Source organism: Borostomias antarcticus (assembly GCF_949987555.1).
Source record: "Borostomias antarcticus genome assembly, chromosome: 7".
NCBI classification, from domain to species: Eukaryota; Metazoa; Chordata; class Actinopteri; order Stomiiformes; family Stomiidae; genus Borostomias; species Borostomias antarcticus.
Window position 1 is genome coordinate 11,194,725 of NC_140240.1, and position 21,429 is coordinate 11,216,153.

The 21,429-nt window shown below is 45.2% G+C and overlaps 1 protein-coding gene across 1 annotated transcript in view; it reads left to right on the plus strand.

Moving 5' to 3' along the window:
- LOC311311421 (metabotropic glutamate receptor 4-like) overlaps positions 1 to 21,429 on the plus strand; it is a gene marked incomplete at both ends in the record, with an annotated part of 94,056 nt that overhangs the window by 24,778 nt on the left and 47,849 nt on the right. The window contains 4 exons of the mRNA XM_084441130.1: positions 7,797 to 7,932; positions 8,165 to 8,319; positions 9,386 to 9,526; positions 19,478 to 19,678. Of these exons, the coding sequence (XP_084297256.1) occupies positions 7,797 to 7,932; positions 8,165 to 8,319; positions 9,386 to 9,526; positions 19,478 to 19,678 (633 nt within the window). The remainder of the gene's footprint in view (positions 1 to 7,796; positions 7,933 to 8,164; positions 8,320 to 9,385; positions 9,527 to 19,477; positions 19,679 to 21,429) is intronic.

Here is a 21,429-nt window from a genome sequence, read left to right on the forward strand (position 1 = left end):
AAAACTGACAAAGATAACAACCTTTTTCACGACGGGTTCTGACAACACTAACAAAGAGAAGTGCTAGCGGTGGGAGCATTGCTAATGCAGGAATACTCCAACTGGAGATGGTAACGTAGCAGATGGCGATAACAGATAATAACCGACTAGTGAGTAACAGTCACCCTATTATCCATTGTCAAACTAAGTCACTGCCAAGCCCAATGATTCATAAACCATAACTAGCTAGCTAGCTAACATTATAGCTTAATATGTGGTGATTAAGGTTATATGAGACAAATAAGCTTGCTAGCTAATGTATCTAACTACTCAAAGTAGTTCAAGATTCAAGATTGAAGATCTGTTTATTAGCCATGTATGATTCACACGTACTAGGAAATTGACTTCGGCAAGGCAAACGCTGTTGCAGACGACACAGGACAGAATGCAGGACAGTCAAGACATGTCAGTGCAAAATAGTGCAAAGAACAGTGAAAATACAAAAAACAGTGCAAACAAAATACAGTGCAATGTACAAATTACAATTACTCCCAAAAAAAAAAAAAAGAACAAAAACGGGGAGGCACAAATTTGTACAGTACTACATAAAGAATGGAGTGTGGTGAGTGTATGTATGTGTGTGCAGAGTGTAGTGTGGTGGATGAGCGGTGTTGTGTACCGTGTGTGTGCCGTTGAGGTATGTGGCACAATCAGAGGTTGTGTGCAAATGGTGCAGAACAATTAGCCTATGTCAATGTTTTTTAGACAAACACATATTAGCATAATAAAGAATGTCCACAGAATCCACAGAATATCATTATCCATTCATCCTCCCATTCCTTCATCCATCCCTCCCTCCATCCCTGCAGGGCCCTCTATCAGCTAATGATTAATAGAGAATCCCAGTGAGAATAGACATTGTATTCTGTTTATGTCTTTAAGCCAAAATCCCTTGATATGCAAAAGTGCATTTTAAATATGAAAAGCTGAGCTAAGGATAGTCACATTTATAATATAAATATAGCTGTATTAGATTCAGGAAGAAAGAGATGAATAAAATATTGTCCCTTTGAATTCTTGTCTTGTTGATGAAAAATTGCAGTGCGGAGCGGCACTTAAAGGGGTAGGCTCTTTTTCGACAACCTGGACCTTATTTACGGCATATAAGACGTTTGACCCACAGAGATAACTTTGGTGTAATTTGGAGGCCTGTAGAAGAAATTTAAAATCCAGCGCGAGCCAAGTATATCCATGTAATGGCGGCGGACGGGGCACCGAGAATGCCGCTTCTAAATAAAAAAAATATTTTCTGCCTCGAAACAGTTGTTTTCATCAATCTATTTTTATGAATCGCTAGTTGTGCTTCCCTAGAGCGAGGGCTTGTTGTAGTTTTCACATCTGTGGTTTGTTGCCTGTGTAATATGATATTTAGAAACGTCTTTCCCCACTTGCTCCAGACTGGCTATTCTCCGTGCTGGAGCATATATAATATGCCGTAAATAAGGTCCAGGTTGTCGAAAAAGAGCCTTTAAGTGCCGCTCTGCACCAAACCAATTTTGCATCAACAAGATAAGAATTAAATTTTTTTAGAAGCTGCATTCTCGGTGCCCCATCTGCCGCTATTACATAGATATACTTGGCTCGCGCTGGATTTTAAATTTCTTCTACACGCCTCTGAATTACACCAAAGTTATCTCGGTGAGTCAAACGTCTTATAATATGCCGTAAATAAGGTCCACGTTGTCGAAAAAAAGCCTACCACTTTAAGAAAAACACAGGGTAGGTGGAATATTTTTATTTATTTTTTCTCTCATAAAAACACTGAGCCTTAAAGCCCTGTTTTTATGTGACACAGAGCAATAGTACATGACATGTTTTTATACAAATCAAATGATATTCCAAGCATCGTTTGAATGTGATTGAGAGTGTTTACTATATCCTTCCCTCCCCCAAAAAACACTGAATAAATCAACAAAGACAGAAAATCAGAAATCTGACTTGACCTTCCCAAGACATGCAACTCTCTCTCTCTCTCTCTCTCTCTCTCTCTCTCTCTCTCTCTCTCTCTCTCTCACACCCACACACACACACACGCACACACGCACACACACACACATCCAAAACTCAAAAGCCAACGGCTTCACACAGCCGTCAGGTCGTCCCTCTATTTTTCATTCCTGGTGCTTTACAGTGTTTTTTTATGCAAACGTTTCCCCTGGTTGTGCATCCATTATGTATAGCGGAGTGTTTGATTTAGCATTGTTCCCGCCCGGTGTAATGAATGGGAGGTACGGCTCTGTGTTTTGCTCATATCTCTGCCAGCGTTTTTTTCTGCAGCAGTGGCAGCCCGTGCTGCTTATCTCCCAGCTTATGCGCTCAGACACTCTTCCTAGGCTGCTCCAGGGGCAACAGGTCTCATCTAATGATGGAAGATGGTGCTAGTGGCATGTCAATTATAGTGTTTGTGTGTGTGTGTGTGTGGGGGGGGGGGTTTCAGAGAAGAAGTCATGATTCATTGCTGCAGGTTTGACACTGTTCCCATTACAAGCTTTTATTTAAAACTGTACAAATTAGTTTAAAGCCCATACTGTATATGGAGCTGTCTGACTGGAGCATTACAAACAGATGATGTGATTATGCGCAGAGTTGTAAAGCAAATCAGGGTCCCGTTTGAGACAGCCGGGTGTGGTGTAACATTCACCATTCATCAGCTCGTCCACAGACAGGCCTCCCATCTTTGTCGCCAGTTATCCCGGGCCTCCATACACCTGGCGATCTCATCCCTGGCGGTGGTCTTCACTCCCGCATCCATCTTGATTATGCCTATCAATGTTTTGGCAGGCCGTTCTCGAGACTCGTGCCCAACGGGACGCACAGGGTGTAATCTTACCAGTCTCAGTATGCTCTCCTGTGAAATGTATAATCTGAATATTTTTACATGTTTGGCATGGCTTGGACATACTGTAAGCATTCCTCTGGCACTTGTTTTCACTGCTTCCTTCACAGGAGAGCATAATGAGACTGGTAAGATTACACCCTGTGTTTCCCATCTCAGAAAAGCACATTTATCCTAGCTTTTCCAATGCATTTACGGGTGCCCCATTGACTTCCATTGTAGCCCAGTGAAAGCCTGCAGAAAAACTGCAACTAGCGCAATACTAACGATCAGTGAAGTTATGTTCTCTAATGTATGTCAGGTTCATGGAAGACAGACCACAATTAGGGCTAAATGGCCAAAATAGCACACTACCCCTTTAATTTCATATTTCACAGTGAGTCAGAAATAAACGTACTGTCTGGTGGCGCTCTGTCATTTCCTCATCACCACGGTGACAGAGGGAAGCAGCAGAGCAGCGAGCCAGAGCATCGGGATCCTGCAGTCAGCCCGTCGCCTCCATATGGCGCCTGTGAGAATCCCCTCTCCATTTTTTTAATTATCATCTTTTTATAGCAGCGGCCCCTTTTTTTCAAGAAAAAGAGGTCAGAACCTTTGCAAAATGCTGTACCAAGGTGGGGCGTCCACAGGCCGTCCCACACAAGCATGTTCCTGTTCCTCTCAGCACGCCACTGCGTATTGTATTCCAAAATAATGAAGTCGATCCAGAACCCTGTGTCCCCTCTCAATAGCGGGGCACAATAGCATGTCTGGCAGTTCCACAGACGTTCCTCTCACTCCGAACTACCGGTGTGCATCTTTGTCTGTTCACTCAATGTTCACTTTAGGAGAGTATATGGCTTATACTCCATTATCTGGGGTTGCAGAGAAGGCACAGAGCTCCATGTTGAAGCCTGATGCATTTGAGCCTCCAGTTCATTGCTTACCTGTAGCATACCTGAACATAGTTAATTTGGAGATAGGAACCCTCTGTAAAGGATTTTAGATAGAACCCTTTTCAGGTCAGACACATTTTGGGGTTCTAAACAGCATCTTACAGACCTGAAAAAGTTTTCCATATTTCCAGAAGGGGTGTATTACCATTATCAATGGCTCTATGCTGCACTTTCTTTTTTTTCTTTTTTGAGTGCACTGAACTGTCACCGGAACACAAAGCACTCATTGAATCTCCCTACTGTTGTCAGAACCTATTCTCTGAGAGGTTACTATTAGAGACAGCTCAGCTGGAGGCATCCAGGAAGACTAAGCAGGGGAGGACAGAGAGAAGTCAACTGTTTTGAATGAAATCTCTTACCTGATCCACAACTCGCCTTTTTCTCTCTCCATACCCTCCAGTCAGAGAGATGTTCGAGCTCTCTGTCAGGCATGGCGCTCTGCTGCAGGGTCACAACACTTTGAGTTAGCTAAACCTGAGGCTCAGAGCTCCTCTCAGAACAATAGGTGCTGCTGTCTGTGTGGAGCGAACGACAATGTTCTAAACAGCGGAAAGCAATTTGCAGACTGGAATGCAACCTTGAGTGTGTGTTTACTTAAAATTGACACTGCATGCTACTGCATGTACATTACATTACATTACATTACAGTCATTTCAGATGCTTTTATCCAAAGCGACTTGAATAATTGCATTTAATGTAGGTACTCACCAGAACTCACAAAGGCATCTCCTTTCTAAACAAGTGACTAAGAGCATAATCTAATGCTGAAGCCAAAGTACAAGAGTAGCAAAATATAGATACAATATGTGCTTATGGGGAAGGATCCGGGGAGTACTTCTTGATGAGGTGAGTTTTGAGCCTGCGGCAAAAGATGGGCAACGACTCTATTGTTCTGACATCAGTGGGCAGTTCGTTCCACCACTGCAGGGTCAGGACAGAAAAGAGAGAGGGGCAATCAATCGCCCTGAGGTAGCAGAGCGTAGTAGTCAGGAGGGGGTGTAGGGCTTGACCATGGCCTGGAGGTACTGTAGGAAGGGAGCTGTTGCTTTAATTGCCCTGTAGGCTAGTACCAGTTTTAAACTGGATGTGAGGGAGCCAGTGTAGAGAATGGAGAAGGGAAGTTGTGTAGGAGAACTTGGGGTGGTGAACCCTAGGCGAAATGCAGCTTTCTGGCCAAGCTCAAAAGATTTAATGGCTGACACCGGGGCCCCAGCAAGGAGGGAGTTGCAGTAGTCCAGGTGGGAAATGACAAAGCCTGAATGAGCACAATGTTCATCCAGAGCATCGGTGAGGAAAGGGCCAATCCTCCTGGTGTTGTAGAGCAGGAATCAGCAAGAGCGCGTAACGGATGTGATATGTGTCGAGAACGACAGTTGGTTGTCCAGGGTTACATCCATATTTCTTGCAGTCTGAGTTGACGTCGCCATTGTATCGTCAGTGCTGATGGCCAGTTTGCGGTGTGGGCAGCCCTTCCCCGGGAGGAACAGCAGCTCAGTCTTGTCAAGGTTGAGCTTGAGGTGGTGTGTCCTCATCCACTCTGACGCTAGTGTGTCAGAGGAGGGAAATGACAGGACCAGCTGGGTGTCATCAGCTTAACAGTGGTAGGAGAAGCCATGCGAGCAAATGACAGAACTCAGAGTTGTAGTGTATAGAGGGAAAAAAAGAAGTGGACCCAGGACTGACCCTTATGGAACACCCATAGTCAGACTGCGTGATTCCGACACGTACTTTCAACATATCACCTGGTACTGTAGGAGAGACCCGTCCATTAGGATACAAACAGGGAGAGTGCAGAGCCTGTGATGTGTTTATTCCAGAGGGTGGAGAGGACGATCTGGTGGTCCACCTTGATCATGAGTCACCACCATGACTCATCACCATGAGTATCAGGACAGAGGGGAGAGAGTTTGCTCTCTTGCGCTTGCGGAGGGGAGTGACTCTGCATATTCATTATCATTGTATTTTACAAGAACAAAAAACGATCCACAAAAGCGCCTTGCTGATATTCAACAGCCTTCCACAGGCGTGGTAAAGGTGCAGCATATGCCAGTCAGGTTCTGTGATGCTCCAGCTTGCAGGAGCCAAATACTTTGTCGCGGCGTAGATTGACGCAGTCCCACCTGAGTTACACACCACAGACGAGAAGGAAAGGAGAGGAGAATGGAGCATTATGACACAGCTTGTGGCAGAAAGCCGAGCCAGAGCCCTGGTCTCAGTGGAGGGAGCTATTTTGGGTGGAAATCTCACACTGGGACGAAAGAGTTCACTTGTTCAGATCTGTTATCTTATACACTTGACTGAGCTTAAGATCCTCTGAGTGCTCTCTGGCCTGCGCGAGCACTACAAACACAGCCCTAATCACTTATTAGTAATTAAAACGATTTTGCATCATATTACAGTGCTTGGATGGCTATGGAAAAGGAGTAGGAGGATGATCCAAGGGCATTTGGAATGGCTGAGATCACATGAAGACCAGCTGAAACTGGGCCCAACAACCCTATAATTGTTGGATAGGCTGAAAAAACAAGATGGTGTAAGGCAATTATTTTGCCCGGATGGATCCATAGGCTGCTAAACACTTAGAAACCATGCTATAAAGGAGATAGGTGTAATTAGGACATCCAGTGAAGCAAGAAAATCACAAATTGTTTCTCTCAGGGCTAAAGCTATCGTATTTTGTATCTAATTGAACATGAACTTGGCAGAGACAGAACATTGTGACAGATTGAGGGCCGCAAACTACAATACCCTCTAGCATTTTAACAATGCAGGTAGTCTCTACCAGTATTGTGGCAATCTACTACAGAGGCATTATTTGTCAGGGTTTCCAGAATATTGTTGTTGAAACACTATCTGTCATTTCTATAATTTTCTAATTAGCATATAACATATACATGGCCTGACTCTTGTAGTTTGCTAAGCGTAATAATCCCTGCTGGTGTGTTTCAGCGTGAGACATCTACCCCAGTCCTGTTCATTATCACGCCATGAGGGCTTTTCTGCGCTTCTCCTTTGACTCTGTGTCTAATTCTGCATTCATTTGAAGTGTCTAGAATAGATGAAAGCCATCCTTGATCAAGGAAGGGCATCTTCAAAATGAGCAAGACTCAAGTGATGTCAGATTCCCCCCCTGCACCCCCCCCCCCCCCTCCCTTCCCCCACGGGGCAGTTACATGAGAATCAGACACAAGTGGATTCTCTCAGCAGGTCCTCAAACCACAGCTTTGATGATTCATGCGCTATCATGAAGACTATAGCCATCCTGTCAACACTGTTCTTTTTGGGACTATTATGGTGACCTACTGTCTATGCCCAAATTACTCTATGTGTTCTCTCTCTCTCTCTCTCTCTCATTCTCTTCCCCTCACATTATCTGCCCCCCCTCTCTCTTTCTGTACATCACACTCTCTATCCCCCTCTCACTTTGTCCCTCACACTCTCTTACCCTTTCTCTCTGTCCCTCACATGCTCTCCCTCTATCTTTCTCTGTCCCTCACTCTCTCTCTGTCCATCACACTCTCTCCCTCTCTCTGTCCCTCACATGCTCTCTCCCTCTCTCTATCTTTCTCTGTCCCTCACTCTCTCTATCTTTCTCTGTCCCTCACTCTCTCTCTTTCTCTTTCCCTCACTCTATCTCTGTCCCTCACTCTATCTTTCTCTGTCCCTCACTCTCTCTATATTTCTCTGTCCCTCACTCAATCTATCTTTCTCTGTCCCTCACTCTATCTCTGTCCCTCACTCTATCTTTCTCTGTCCCTCACTCTCTCTCTATTTCTCTGTCCCTCACTCTATCTATCTTTCTCTGTCCCTCACTCTCTCTCCTTCTCTCTGTCCATCACACTCTCTATATTCCTCACACTGTCTGTCCATCTCACTCTGTCCTTTCCCCTCTCACTCTGTCTATCCCTCTCTCTCTATCCCTCACTCTCTCTCTCTGTGTCCCTCACACTCTCACCCTCTCTTTTTCTCTCACTCTCCTTCTGTAGGGGGTGTGTGTATCTCTCAGTCGGTCAAGATTCCCCGCGAGCCAAAACCCGGAGAGTTCGACAAGGTCATCCGCCGTCTCAGAGAAAACCCCAACGCCAGGGTGGTCATCATATTTGCCAACGAGGATGACATAAAGTGAGATAAAACTTTACACTGTTGGGCTTTTGGGGAACCTTCCACACAAACCACTGTTATTATTGATACCACAGGTAATCATTGGTCCCCAGAGGAAAAATAGGTGTGTTTCTATTGGACAGCACATACTGTAGGTCTATACTGTAGGTCAGACAGGACTGGTCAGAGTGAGATGACCTTTACTCTCAGCTGGTTGTAATAACTGTGTTTACCTGCTGCTGTGTAATGACAGGCGGTTGCTGCACGCAGCCAAGAAGGCCAACCAGACGGGTCACTTCATCTGGGTGGGCTCAGACAGCTGGGGCTCCAAGATCTCCCCCGTCCTGAACCAAGAGGAGATGGCAGAGGGCGCCGTAACAATCCTGCCCAAACGGCAGTCTATCAGAGGTGAGGGGAAGAGGGAGGGGGAGGTAATTGAGTGGGGTAGGTGTGATGGGGTTGGGGGTGAGGGGAGAGGATGTGTGGTGCGGGTGAGGAGGTCAGAGGGTGGAGAGATGATGATGTTGGGTACTAGCCTGGTATGACCATCCCGATCTAGCGAGCTCACTGCTTCACTCTGCAATATCGGTCTGGCCTTCGCCCCATAGACAACGATTACGTGGGCGGGGGTACTTGCCTTGACAGACAAACACCTTCAGCCAATCAGCGTTCAGCAAACGTTTGCCAAATCCAGTCGGAAGAATGGCAACAACGTCTTTTCCACCGAGAAACTCCGCTAGTGCATACTCTTGATCTTGTTTAAGTGTTGTAATTAAGTCTATTTCTGCAATAACTGCACTTATAGCTGTGTTTATTCTTGAATAAATAATAGAATGTGAGCTTGCGAGAACAGGATGGTCGTACCAGGCTAGTTGGGTACTGGCTAGGACATAACTTGATCAAAACTGTGTAGCTTACAGAACATGGAGTTGTCCGATTCTGTCGCCAATTTAAAGCGACAGAATCGGACAACTCCATGTTCTGTAAGATACACAGTTAAAGTGTATTTCTTATAATACTATATTAATTTCTATAACTATATTATTACTATATTAATATAATACTAATTTCTTAGTAGACGGGAACTTGTGGCAATAATAACAATGTGAAAAAGAAAGGTGTTCAATAAAATCATTGTCAGTTTTGTGAACTGTAATGACTCTGCACTTTACTTCCTTAAAAAACAACAACTTTATAATGGATCTGTAACCATGCCAACATCATCAGGCGTACACCGCAGTCTCCACAGGACATGTTCTTAGTTTCAAAGACACAATTGGCTGCCAGAATCACCTGTTCAGCTAGGCCGTCGATAAGCAGTTAAAACAATACAAGTGTCAGAGGCTGGGTATAAAACGCCAGAGGTATATTCAATTACCGAGCAGGTCTGTCCGCCCCCACCCTGTCAATGCTACTCTTTTAGCGCTGAGGCCGTGGTGTACTCCTGTAACTGTGATCCCCTCGGTCTCTGCAGGCTTTGATCGTTACTTCATCAGCCGGACGCTGGAGAACAACAGGAGGAACATCTGGTTTGCTGAGTTCTGGGAGAACAACTTCAACTGCAAGCTCAACCGCCACGCCGTCAAGAAAGGCTCCGGCTTGAAAAAGTGCACCAGTAAGATGTTTTTTTCCTAAGAGCGCGGTTATATATCAAGCTCATCTCATCTCTGCTCCCGTGTTTCGGTTGACGCAACACTTCCCACCCCCCTCTGAGGGGAAGTGACGGATCTGGCCCACGCTTGATGATCCATGGCAACAGTCCTGCAGCGTGCAGTCTTGCAACCAGAGGAGAATTACCTTCCATATTGGTTAAGGCTGCCTGTCTGGGCGGCCGCAGCTCAGAGCTGCTGCTCTGCCTAATTTTTCTGCTGAGTGGAGTGTTTACCCACCTGGCTAGAGCAAGTGAATGGAGAAGCAGCAGGCCTGCCTGGTTACACAGCTCCTCCTGCACTGGGCTCTGGGCCATATGCTACCCAGCTGAGTGGAGCTGCAGTCTGCAGTCTCTCTCTCTCTCTCTCTCTCTCTCTCTCTCTCTCTCTCTCTCTCTTTTTGCTCTCTCAACTTTCAGCACTTTGAAGCCTGAAAACATGAATTCACACCTTTAGTCTGTTCTATCACCTGTCACACAGTGTTGTCATTCAGTTATTTTGGTGAGATGAGCCAATTAGTGTTCTATTTATTGAACAGGCATGAACAAGTTCAATAGTTACCAAGCAATTACTGTGAATGTAAGATCTTATCAGCTAGTTGGAATCTATAGAACATACCTTGTAAGAGCAGCATAACAGCATGCATAACACCATGCAAAGCTTGCTTTGTTGAATTGGTCTACCTCATTGAATTAGTCTACCTCATACATGTTATCAGGTCAATACCTTAATCTTGGGAGAGTTCAATAATAGTTGTTGGCAGAAGAAGTTTGTGGCAGCCAAGCCACAAAACCACAAAACATGAAAAATATGCTGTATGATGCCAAGTTGCAATTAAAAACATTTGTACCTTAGTTGGTCGAGACCAGTGCTTGCAACTCAGTTCAGGGTTTGATTCCTGTGGGGTCAACATATTTAAAACTAGAAATGGTGCTCAGAGAGCACAGACCTCTGCCCCTGAATACATTCCGTGGCTCTGTGCATGCCAACATTGAATGGGTTCTATGTTGGCCCATGCTACACCCCTCCACTAAGTTTTATGAAAAGCAGACTGGTAGTTTTTGTGTAATCCTAGTCCAAATAATGATCCAAAAATGAATGGAGGTGATTGGCCGTCCGGGCCGTGTTTGGGCGGGTAGGTAAAAATTACTGGAGGTGAATGGGTGGCTATATTTGCATTTGCCCTTGGGTCACAGCCAGAGGGAGGCAGTGCGGTGCACTCCTGGCTCTCACCCCGCACACCCCAGTCCAAACCCTGTGTCTCTAGCACCCTCACACAGGTACAGTAGCTGGCTTCGTTCTAAATTTTGTTTTAATTTTGTTTAATCCTAGTCCAAAAAATTACTGGAGGTAAATGGGTGGCTTTATTTGGCCGGCTCTGTGTGGCCCTCCTTGTGTCAAAACTGGCGTGTGGCAATGCGGTGCACTCCAGGCTCTCCCCCCGCAGTCCAAACCCCATGTTTCTGGCACCCCCACACCAGGAGCTGGCTTCGTTCTAAGTTTTGTTTTCATTCGTGGATCCGGTCCGTCATTCGGATCTGCTCCAAAATTTGATGAGTTCTAAGGTGGCCCATGATACACCCCTTCACTGAGTTTCATAAAAATCGGCCAGGTATTTTTTGCATAATCCTGGTTCAACAGAGTACTCAAGGTCATGCTTCTTGCATGTGCACCTCAGGCTGCTGCACTCTGTCTAGCAGGTGCATCAAAGATTGTGGTACTTTGCTGCTGCTGACGTGGGTGGCAGACTCTGTGGCTGTAAATAAGAAGTTCTAGTAGCCACCTTCTCACAAAGGCGCTTGTGTCGTTGAGTCGAGTCCCTCCCCAGGCTTCCCATTGTACAGGCACAGCAAAGCCTTCTTTCCTTCAGACACAACATCTGGGGTGGAAGCTGACTGTGTGTCAAACACTTTAGCTTTCTCAAGTCACCGCTGGTTGTGAATTTCTTGAGGGGAGCTCCTTTCCCAATGCCATGAAGGCGGGAGGTAGTGTCACACCCGGCTTTGCATGGATGAAGAAGATGTGAGTGCACACACACACACTGGGACCCAGCTGCTGCTTGACGGCCTTGATGTTCCAGACATGTGGCTTCTTCATGCATGTCTTTGGCTCAGGTTTGAATAAGAGGTCATGTGACTTGAGGTTGTCATGGTAGATGAGGACGAGCAGATCTGTATCATCACCAATGAGCACAGTGTTTGTTGTGGTGGCAGACTCCACTGCTTTTTGCACTATAAGGAGATCAGCATCACCTGGGGTATGGTGTGACAGTTCTTCGTCTGTAGGTGACCACTGAGCATGTTGAGGAACTGCTGCTTGTTTGTGTTGTTTGGAAGGAAGTTGTCTTTATTCCTTGTAAGCGGCATGTCCTCATCCATGGTTACGGTGGCTCCAGTCCTCCCACCTGCTCGCCTGTGGTGTCATGTCTTTCGTGGATGTGCTCTGATAACCGTCAAACACGACAACTGCCTCTACATACTTCCTTGTGACACTCGCTGTACAGCTCTTTTGCACAAGTCATGAATGTGCAACAGATAAAGAAGAAGATAAGAAGATGAAAAATGAAGATACCTCCTACATGTATCAGACATTGCTGTGTAAAATAATGCTCATCGCACTAGGCCACTTACTACTGGCAGTTACAGTTGATAAAAATCAATGGCTCCTATGAGATTAAATGCATAGCATATGGGTTAATTTTGACTTGGGTTAGTAATACAAAAACTACAATTTATTTATAACTATAAAAGGTACATTAAAATTCTAAATGTCTGATATTAAAAACATATTTTTTGAGGAATACAGGAATGTGTTCCCTGGGGGGAGAGGAAGCAAAAACCGACCCATACAAAGAAGAAACAAGGGGGAATGAGCTAGCATTTCAGAGTTAACTTGCTAGCTAACCAGCTAACTAACTAATGTTAGCTCTGACAATAATCGAGTTTCCATATTATTATGTTGCTAATTTTATAAAATGTAATATTGTATGGCAATAATAATTGGCATAAGCAAATTACTTACCGTTTAGGTGGTCCGTGGTGGTGTAGCGGTCTGCATCACCGTTTTGGTGCAGCGACCAACCGTGTTGTTGGAGTAACAGTGACAAGCCGAGAGTCAGGTAGCTGGCTCTCTTTTGGATCGCCAACCGTGGGGTTGTACAATGAATCCTCCACAGTACCAAGGGGACAATAGGTCGGGTGTGATTGGCTGCCAAATTGGGTGAAAATGGGACAAAATTTGAAAATAATAATAATAATAATACTTACTGTTTGCAGTCAGCCTCTTCTCCGTTTGCTTGTTGAAAGACAGTGACAAGGCAGGAAACTTTCTTTAAACCCATGATGAGCACGTGCACTAATTACCTTAACCCAAATGCTGGATATTTTTCAGATTCAGTAGTCCTCAACTCCGTATGTGTTGCTGGGTACAATTAACAGCTAGGCAAATTACCCAAATAATGGTCAAACTGCTCTTACATACCCTGCACATTGTAGTGAATAAGTGAGGACCCGCACTCACTCTCAAATATCCTGCTGTTGCAAAGGAAATTAAAATCAGATTTTGATTGCCCATGCTGGATTGTAACATCTGTGCACGACCCTGTAGTTGCATGTCCTTATATGGGGCTAGCGGGGAGCTTACCTATGATAATTCGGGTGAGCGGCCACGCGCTTTCAACTTGCGAAACCATGGGATTCATCATTAAGATAAGGCCCAATGACCCTATGCACACAGCCAAGATAACAAAGGAGTGGCATCGGGACAAGTCTGTGAATGTCCTCGAGTGGCCCAGCCAGAGCCCAGACTTGAACCCTCTGGAGCGATTTGAAAATGGCAGTGCACTGACGCTCCCCACACAACCTGATGGAGCTTGAGAGGATTATGGGGTATTGTGTGTAGTATTTTGAGAAAAAAAAGAAGAATGTAATCCATTTTGGAATAAGGCTGTAACATAATGTGGAAAAAGTGACTACATTCCGGATGCACTGTATTCATGAGTTCCCTGTACCCTGTGGGGATGATTTGTTAGGCTGGTGTAAACGTGTATTCATGTAGGAGGTGGAGGGGAGAGGTTTTGAGAAAAACCTTTGGCTCTGTGGTTTACTCCGGTCTGTCTGGCAGCTCTGCTACTGCTCTCGGGCTGCATGTGAGTCTGCAGGTGTCTCTTGGCTTTCACTCAGGGTCTGCGGTACTCTTCAAGGCTATTAGCAGAGCACACTGCCACAGAGGGACTTCAGGTTAGAAATAATCAATGTCTTGAGATGGCTTCGGTAGCTCTGTGAGATCAAAGGCAGAGAGAGGTTGTGTGAATGACAGGGAGAGGGGGCGGGGAGACATCTAGTCTTTTATCTGTGAATGAATGGGAGAGATATAGGGTTGATATTGATTATGGTGGAGTGGAGGAGGGAGGTAGAGAGGGGCCCAGTCTCATGGGGTGTGCTGTTTCTAGCTAATTAATATCTGAGCGGACAGCGAACTATGCGAACCTACTAGCACTAGGTCTGTGTATGTGTAATAAGGACAAGTGTGTTACATCATGCTGTATGGTACAGCATGATGTCATATGAGGCCGCCAAGGATGAAGTCATGATTAAACATTTACTCCATTTGATTCAGAGGGTATGAAGGCACAGTTCACAGACAAGCCACCACGGAACCAAAAAGTTCAGCAAACTCCATTAGAGAACATCCTCAGAAGTTGTAGTTTGTCAGTCTTCGGGCGAAAATCCTTCACAAATCAAATGTAATGGCGTCCATTGTTTCCAGCATCCGTTGAAGTGGAATCACATGAAACTACAGACTCAACCTGAAGTTTCCATTGATTGATGAGCCTGCCGTCTGGCCCAGCTTGTAGACAGCTGTTTTAGTTTACTCCAGCTGAAACACCTGACAGTTATCGTCGCAGGCCTATCGGTTACAGCTGAGTTCTTATTTATCGAATGCAACCACAGACAAGGCATCTCATCATCTTTCCATCTGATGAGAGAGACAGCCACCCTCCTCCGAGACAGCGTTGTGTAAAATTGTTTGGTGTATTGCGGGTAGTGTGTGTGTGTGTGTGTGGGGGGGGGGGGGGGGGGAGTATGTTTGGCCTCGGGGGTTAAGGGATGATGCCTGAGAGGATGTCCTGAGGACAGCAAAACACCGTGTTAGCGACTGTCCTGGGAGACACTTGGGAGAGGCCCTGGATGGGCTGCTCCTGCTGTTGCTCCTCGTCTGAATGGAATACATGGAGCTGGCCCCTGTGTGGTCGCGATCTAACTTGCCAATGAGATGGAGAGAGAGGGGGGGGGGCAGAGAGAGAGAGAGAGAGAGAGGGGAGAGAGAATATGAGCATGATGCATCTTGCCAATGAGATGAAGAGAGAGAGGGGGGGGGGTATGAGCGTGATGCGACTTGCCAATGAGATGGAGAGAGAGACATGAAGACAGAGATAAAGATAGAGAGAGAGGGGGGTGAAGAAAGAAGAAGAGAGAGGGAGAAAGAGAGAGACAGCTAGGGACAGAGTGATAGAGGCCTGCGTTGGAGTGAGGTAACACCAAGTTGGTGTGTGTGTGTGGCGATCCACCCTTGTGGGGCAGACATCACTTGCTCCCTCCCTCCCGGGCTTTCCATCAGCCCAAATGCATCAGCCAAACTGTGACATTGTACTTCTGGCCAATCAAAGCGCCCAGAGGAACGCTTATCCCAGACAATGGTCTTTGATTTCCAGTGGGAAGCGAAGATATCCTCTGTGGCAGATGAGAGATGGGTGAAAGAAACAGACTTACATTAATTTGGGTCTGCGATGCTTTCAGCTTGAAGTGGTTCTGCTGAGATAGGAAAATTGGCCTGCACCCCTGTAAGGACAGCCTTCCAGAGAAATGGTAGAAAAAAGAAATCTTGGCAGAGTGCAATAACAGTGCATGTCCTAAGTGTTTAGAGAGGGCTATGACCTGTAAGAGGCACTTTTCCTGTGAGGTTAGTGAGGTTCAATTTCTGATCATTTCAGATATATATATTTTTTTTTAAAACAAGTTTTTGATTGGTGTATAGTGAGGACTAGCCATCTCTTGGACATGTGAAATTGCGCTTTTTTCCAGCCAAAAGGCTAACTAGCTCTACAGAAGGCACAGGCAACATAGAAGAAACCAGAAAGTAGCTAATCCATTATTTTAATCCATTATTTAACCCTTTTCTCTCTTGAAACATACAGTCACCACCCCCCTACTGTCCACTTTTCAACTTAATTGAATTCAATTCGGCAGGTAAATGAATAATACACAACTCTGTCATTAGCTCATGCTAGGTAATGACTCTATTGTTAATCTAAATTGAACATACTCATGCAGTCTTTATCTCCCTCCCACATACAGTGGAGCTTCTGAACACAGCTTTAAGACCAAAGTGCTCCTAAGGAGAGGAGGACCAGGGAGTTAGGATTGGCCTTTTTTTTTAGCTCCTCCTTAACCTCCCCCAACGCCTAACAGCAATTAACACTTACAAAAACCAGAGGAACAACCGGGGCTGGGATTAATCAACACCTTTCATAAGTGATTATACTCAGTGTGGTTGATTATGTCCTGGCCTCACGCTGCATGCTTCCATGCGCTATCTCTTCCCAGGACTCCTCTACAATTGCTGCTGTGTCGGCTGGTGGACCACAGCCTTGGAAGAAAAAAATGATGGAACAGCAGCAGATTGTCTATGTTCACGTCAGGCTTGTAGAAGTGAAGAAGAGGAATGTTGCAAGCCAGCTTCTGACACTGAAGCCATTTCATGGCCAAACAGAGATGTTTACAGTACAAAAAACCCTCAGGATAGAAAAATCCATGAGTTTCCTGGAGGAAACAAGGGGGAGTTTTTGTTTTGACTAATTGGATTTCTCTGAGGAGAGAGAACCTTGCACTCCAGATATTGGCATTGATTTGCTCCTCTGCAGAGCTTCAGACATTCACCATCCAGCTAATTGTGTGAGGCAGCGCCCAGTCAGTCCTGGAAAGGCCGGGCTCGCCGAAAGTGTAATGTATTTAGCTCAACGTCTTCTGGCCTAGCGCCACACCCTCCATTAAAAGCGTCTACTTCTCTTTAGTGTTGCAAATAGAACTATGTTATCCAACTTTGTTGAGTTGCTTTACACGCTGGGAGAAAACTTTATTTCATATGGACAGGAAGTTGGCAGGATAAACACTAGGCTATTGGTATGAGAACTTACTGTAGGCCTGTGATACCAGTAGATGCTGTCCAATTCCTGGTCATTGGAATGGGAATAACTGTTATGGTTGCAGCCAGATTCATAGAGCACTTTTCTCTTTGATTTTCCTCATAGACCATATATAGTACGTACATCAACTACCTCAGTCTTGAAGACCTGTCTTTCCCATCAGATCAGTTTGCTGTGGAGTACCACTAGGTAATGCTGGTCACAAAAGCAATGACAGATTCCTGAGTAGGTAATCATAAAATCTCTCTTCACAAAGACACCACTTTGAACCTCATCTTTGAATCTCTTTTGATTGGCTACCTCCGTTGACAGTATACCAATCAGTAATCATGTGTGGTAAGGCCAGACTGATGTTTATTTCAAAGATGCATAAAAATAAAATAAAAATCATTCTGTTTCTAGTGATGGCCTCCCAGCACAGATACAGTGTGTGAATTGACACACGTTTGACAAAGACTAATAATGGGACAGTTGAGTCAAGCTGAGGGATCTAATTTCCTTGATTTGTAGTCTAAGAGTCCGTTCATTATTCTTTTAAAGGCTCCCTATGAATGGAAGATTTGCTGTCTGAGAAAACCTCACATGTTGGGGTGAAGCCAGTATACTAATTGTGGTAAAGGTAAAAGAGTTACAACTGTCGATATCAAACTAAAACAAAAATAAAACTCTTTCCAGTCCACTCAGTCCACTCTTATGCCGGTTCCTGATCACTGTACTAAAACCACTCGATTCAGTCTGTCACTATGCACTGCACTTTATTATTGATGCTGATCATTTTAGTACCTGCCTTCATACGGTGTAGTGTAGGCTGGCCCTCTCTAAAGTCATTACATTACAGTCATTATAATAATTTAGCTGACACTTTTATCCAAAGCAACTTAACAATAATTGCATTTAACGTAGGAAAAGCCAATGTACTACTACTTGCCAGAACTCACAAGTTCATCTCATTTCTAAAACAAGTGACTAAGAGCATAATCTAGTGCTAAAGGCAAAGTGCAAGAATAGCAGTCTAAAATACAATAGGTGCTTAACAGGGAGAGATTGTTGTAGTACTTCTTGAAGAGATGAGTTTTGAGCCTGCGACAAAAGATGGCCAGCGACAAAAGATGGGCACTTATGCTGTCCTGACATCAGTGGGCAGTTCGTTCCACCACTGTGGGGCCAGGACAGAGAAGAGCCGTGACCGTGTCGATCGACCGCAGTGGCCTCGGAGTGGCGGGGCAGCCAGTCGCCCTGAGGTAGCAGAGCGTAGCGGTCCGCAGGGGGTGTAGGGTTTGACCATGGCTTGGAGGTACAGTAGGAGGGGGCTGTTTCTTTCATTGCCCTGCAGGCTAGTGCCAGGAGTTTTAAACTGGATGCAAGCCGCTACCGGGAGCCAGTGTAGGGAACGTGGAAGGGAAGTTGTGTGGGAGAACTTGGCAGACAAGCTGTTAGGGTTGGGTGGTAGGTGGACGGTAGGACCCAAAAGCAGACAGCAGGCAGGCAGCGCAGGTTCAAAGAAATAAAGTTTTAATCTCTGAAAGGCAAAAATAAACAGAGGAACACTGGGAAAAAAACATTGACAATGAACTGACAGAGAACAAAGGAAACAGGAGGGGATATATACTCTGGGAGAACAATCAAGGAACAACGTATAGGTGTGGAACAAGACATAACGAGACAGGTGCAGACAATCACTCAGACAAGGACATGGAGGGATTCCAACAAGACACCAACACAAGGACAGAGGAACTAGGACACAAGGGAAGGGAACAGGGAACGAGGCTGGGACTGGGAATAGGACTGGGCAGAAAACTAGGGGAAACTAGAGGGGGGAGCTAGAGGGAACCAGACAACTAAACAAGGGGACTAGAACTAGGGACTGGGAACTAGAGAGGGGAGTAAAGAAACACAAGGAGGGGGCTAGAAGGGAAGACTAAGCTACTGTAGAGGGCCAGGAGTGATGCGGGACTAGTGAGGGACTGGTGTCTAGAGCTGGGGCTGGGAGGACACAAACCAACATAGACATAGAAGACGAGACAAACACAAAACGAAACACATGGAGGCAGAATAAAACCAGGTGACAACGTGAACAAAGTACTAATGTGTCTAGGGGTAGAGCAGGGGCAGTCACTGGGAGGGGAGGTGCTCAGGAGGGTCCAGGGGGCACAGGAGCTCAGGGTCAGGGGCAGGTGTGAGGGTCCAGACTGGGAGCAGGAGGCGAGCTGGGGCGGACCAGGCCCGAACCATAACACGAGCAGCAGCTTTCTGGACAAGTTCCAGGAGTTTAATGGCTGACGCCGGGGCCCCTGCAAGGAGGGAGTTGCAGTAGTCCAATCATGTAGATCGATTGCTCCCTCTTCATGTTTGAGGCCCTATTGCAGAACCTTACCTCATACCTTGATACTTGATATCTTTATACACACAGCTCATCACGCTATAACTCAGGACTGGTTAACACTTGAGGTCACTGTGATCAGTTCAGAACTTGAAAAGCCTGTTTTTAGTTATTATAAATATTGTTTTCTCAATGGGAAACCCTGCATAAATAAAGCCAAGGTTAAATAGAATAAAAATCAAGCGCTATCGAGTATAAGGATTCATCCAAGTTAATGATATCCGCATAATGTTCTGGTTTTGACATTGTAATATATGATCGCAGTTGATAGAGATATAGCCTACTGATTTGTATTCCCTCTCTTGAGTCTGTGTGTGTGTGTGTGCCCTGCAGACCAGGAGCGGATTGGGAAGGACTCGTCGTACGAGCAAGAGGGGAAGGTGCAGTTTGTCATCGACGCCGTCTACTCTATGGCCCACGCCCTGCACAATATGCACCGGGAGCTGTGTCCAGGGACCGTGGGCCTCTGCCCCAAGATGGACCCCATCAATGGCACGCTGCTGCTCAAGCACATCCGACTCCTCAACTTCGCAGGTCAGTAAACCCCTGTTTGTACATACAGTGCTGCTGTAAGGTTCACTCCTTCTTATTCTCTCCCTCCTCTATCGATCTCACTCTTTAACACACACACACGCACGCACACACACACACACACACATACAAACAGTAGTGTAATAAGGCTTAAAATATTGTTCTCTGTTCGGTGATGAGATGTGAACTGTTTATATACAGTACCTGTAGCTAAAGTTACATATTTACATAGGCTTCTGAGGAAGACAGTACAGTATACATACACAATCAAAAGCACAGACACACATGCATGCACGCATACACACACTCACACTCACACACACACACACACACACACACACACACACACACACACACACACACACACACACAAAACAGTGGTGTAATAAGGCTTAAATTATTATTCTCTGTTCTGTGAACATAATAGAGATGTGAACTGTTTATGTACACTGCAGCTAAAGTGACATGTTTACATAAGCCTCTGAGGAAGACAGGAAAGTAAAACAGAAAATGACTAAAGTAACAAAGCATACACAACACAGCACCCTATACCCTATAATAATGGTTCATACAGTAGGCTATATGTAGCCTACTGTATAGGGCATACAGTACAATAACACTCCCAGATGGACACACTTCAGTCAGCTACAAAAGAACATTCAAACCAGAGAGCTAAAAGAACAGTGGCTTAACAACAATACAAACACACAGCCCTGTAGCTGTATAACTTCACATTGTAAGGGAGGAAGGTTTGTAAGAGTTTGATGAAGCTGGCAAGAAGTCACAGTATCAACATGACTATGGTCCCAAACAACCTGGAGATACAGAACGACAGGGGTGGTGATTTAGGCATGTGAGACAGGGAGAGAGAAGAGGAGCTTCTTATATAGAGAAGGAGGATTGCACTTCATACACCAGATGTCTAGTGACCCGCAATCCTGCTGATCTGCATCTCTCAGTCATCATCCGGTACCCATGGAGTCGCCCAGGTCCCCGTAGCTGGGCAGCTAGTTTACGACGATATCAGGCTTTGATTGCGCCACCGATAAAGCTGAAGCCTTGCTAACAATCTTCTTAGATGACGCACACTAATATGCTCATTATCTGTGCCTTGCCGTAACGGCAAGGCACACAACTATTTCAGCCTGTGTCCAGCCTTGATTGAATAGAAATGTCACACGCTGTCCTGCAATTAGGCTATTTATAGGCCCGTGTTTTGTTATCTCGAGATCTCGAGAAAATTATCCCGTTATCACGAAAAAAACAAAGTTTGGTTATCTTGAGATCTCGAGAAAATTATCCCGTTATCTCGAGAAAACAAATTAAATTATCTCGTTATCACGAGAAAACAAAATTTGGTTATCTTGAGATCTCGAGAAAATTATCTCGTTATCACGAGAAAACAAATACAATTATCTCGTTATCACGAGAAAACAAAGGAAATTTACTCGTTATCAGAAACGGAAAACGGTGGGAAAAAAATGTATGAATGCATCGCCGCTTAGGGCTTCCGTACTATACATACTAAGTACACAGTACACAATTAGTCCTTAGTTAAGTACATTCCAGGTCTCAAGTTCAGGATTGTGTGTGTGTGTGTGTGTGTGTGGTTGTGTGTGTGTGTGTTTGTGTGTGCTTTTGTGTGGTAATGTGAGGGAGTGGATGGAGTAAGGAATGCAGGAGTTAGAACATTAAAATGTTGTCGAGGACTGTAGCATTCTAAGGGTTAGAACCATGGAAATATGACTATATAA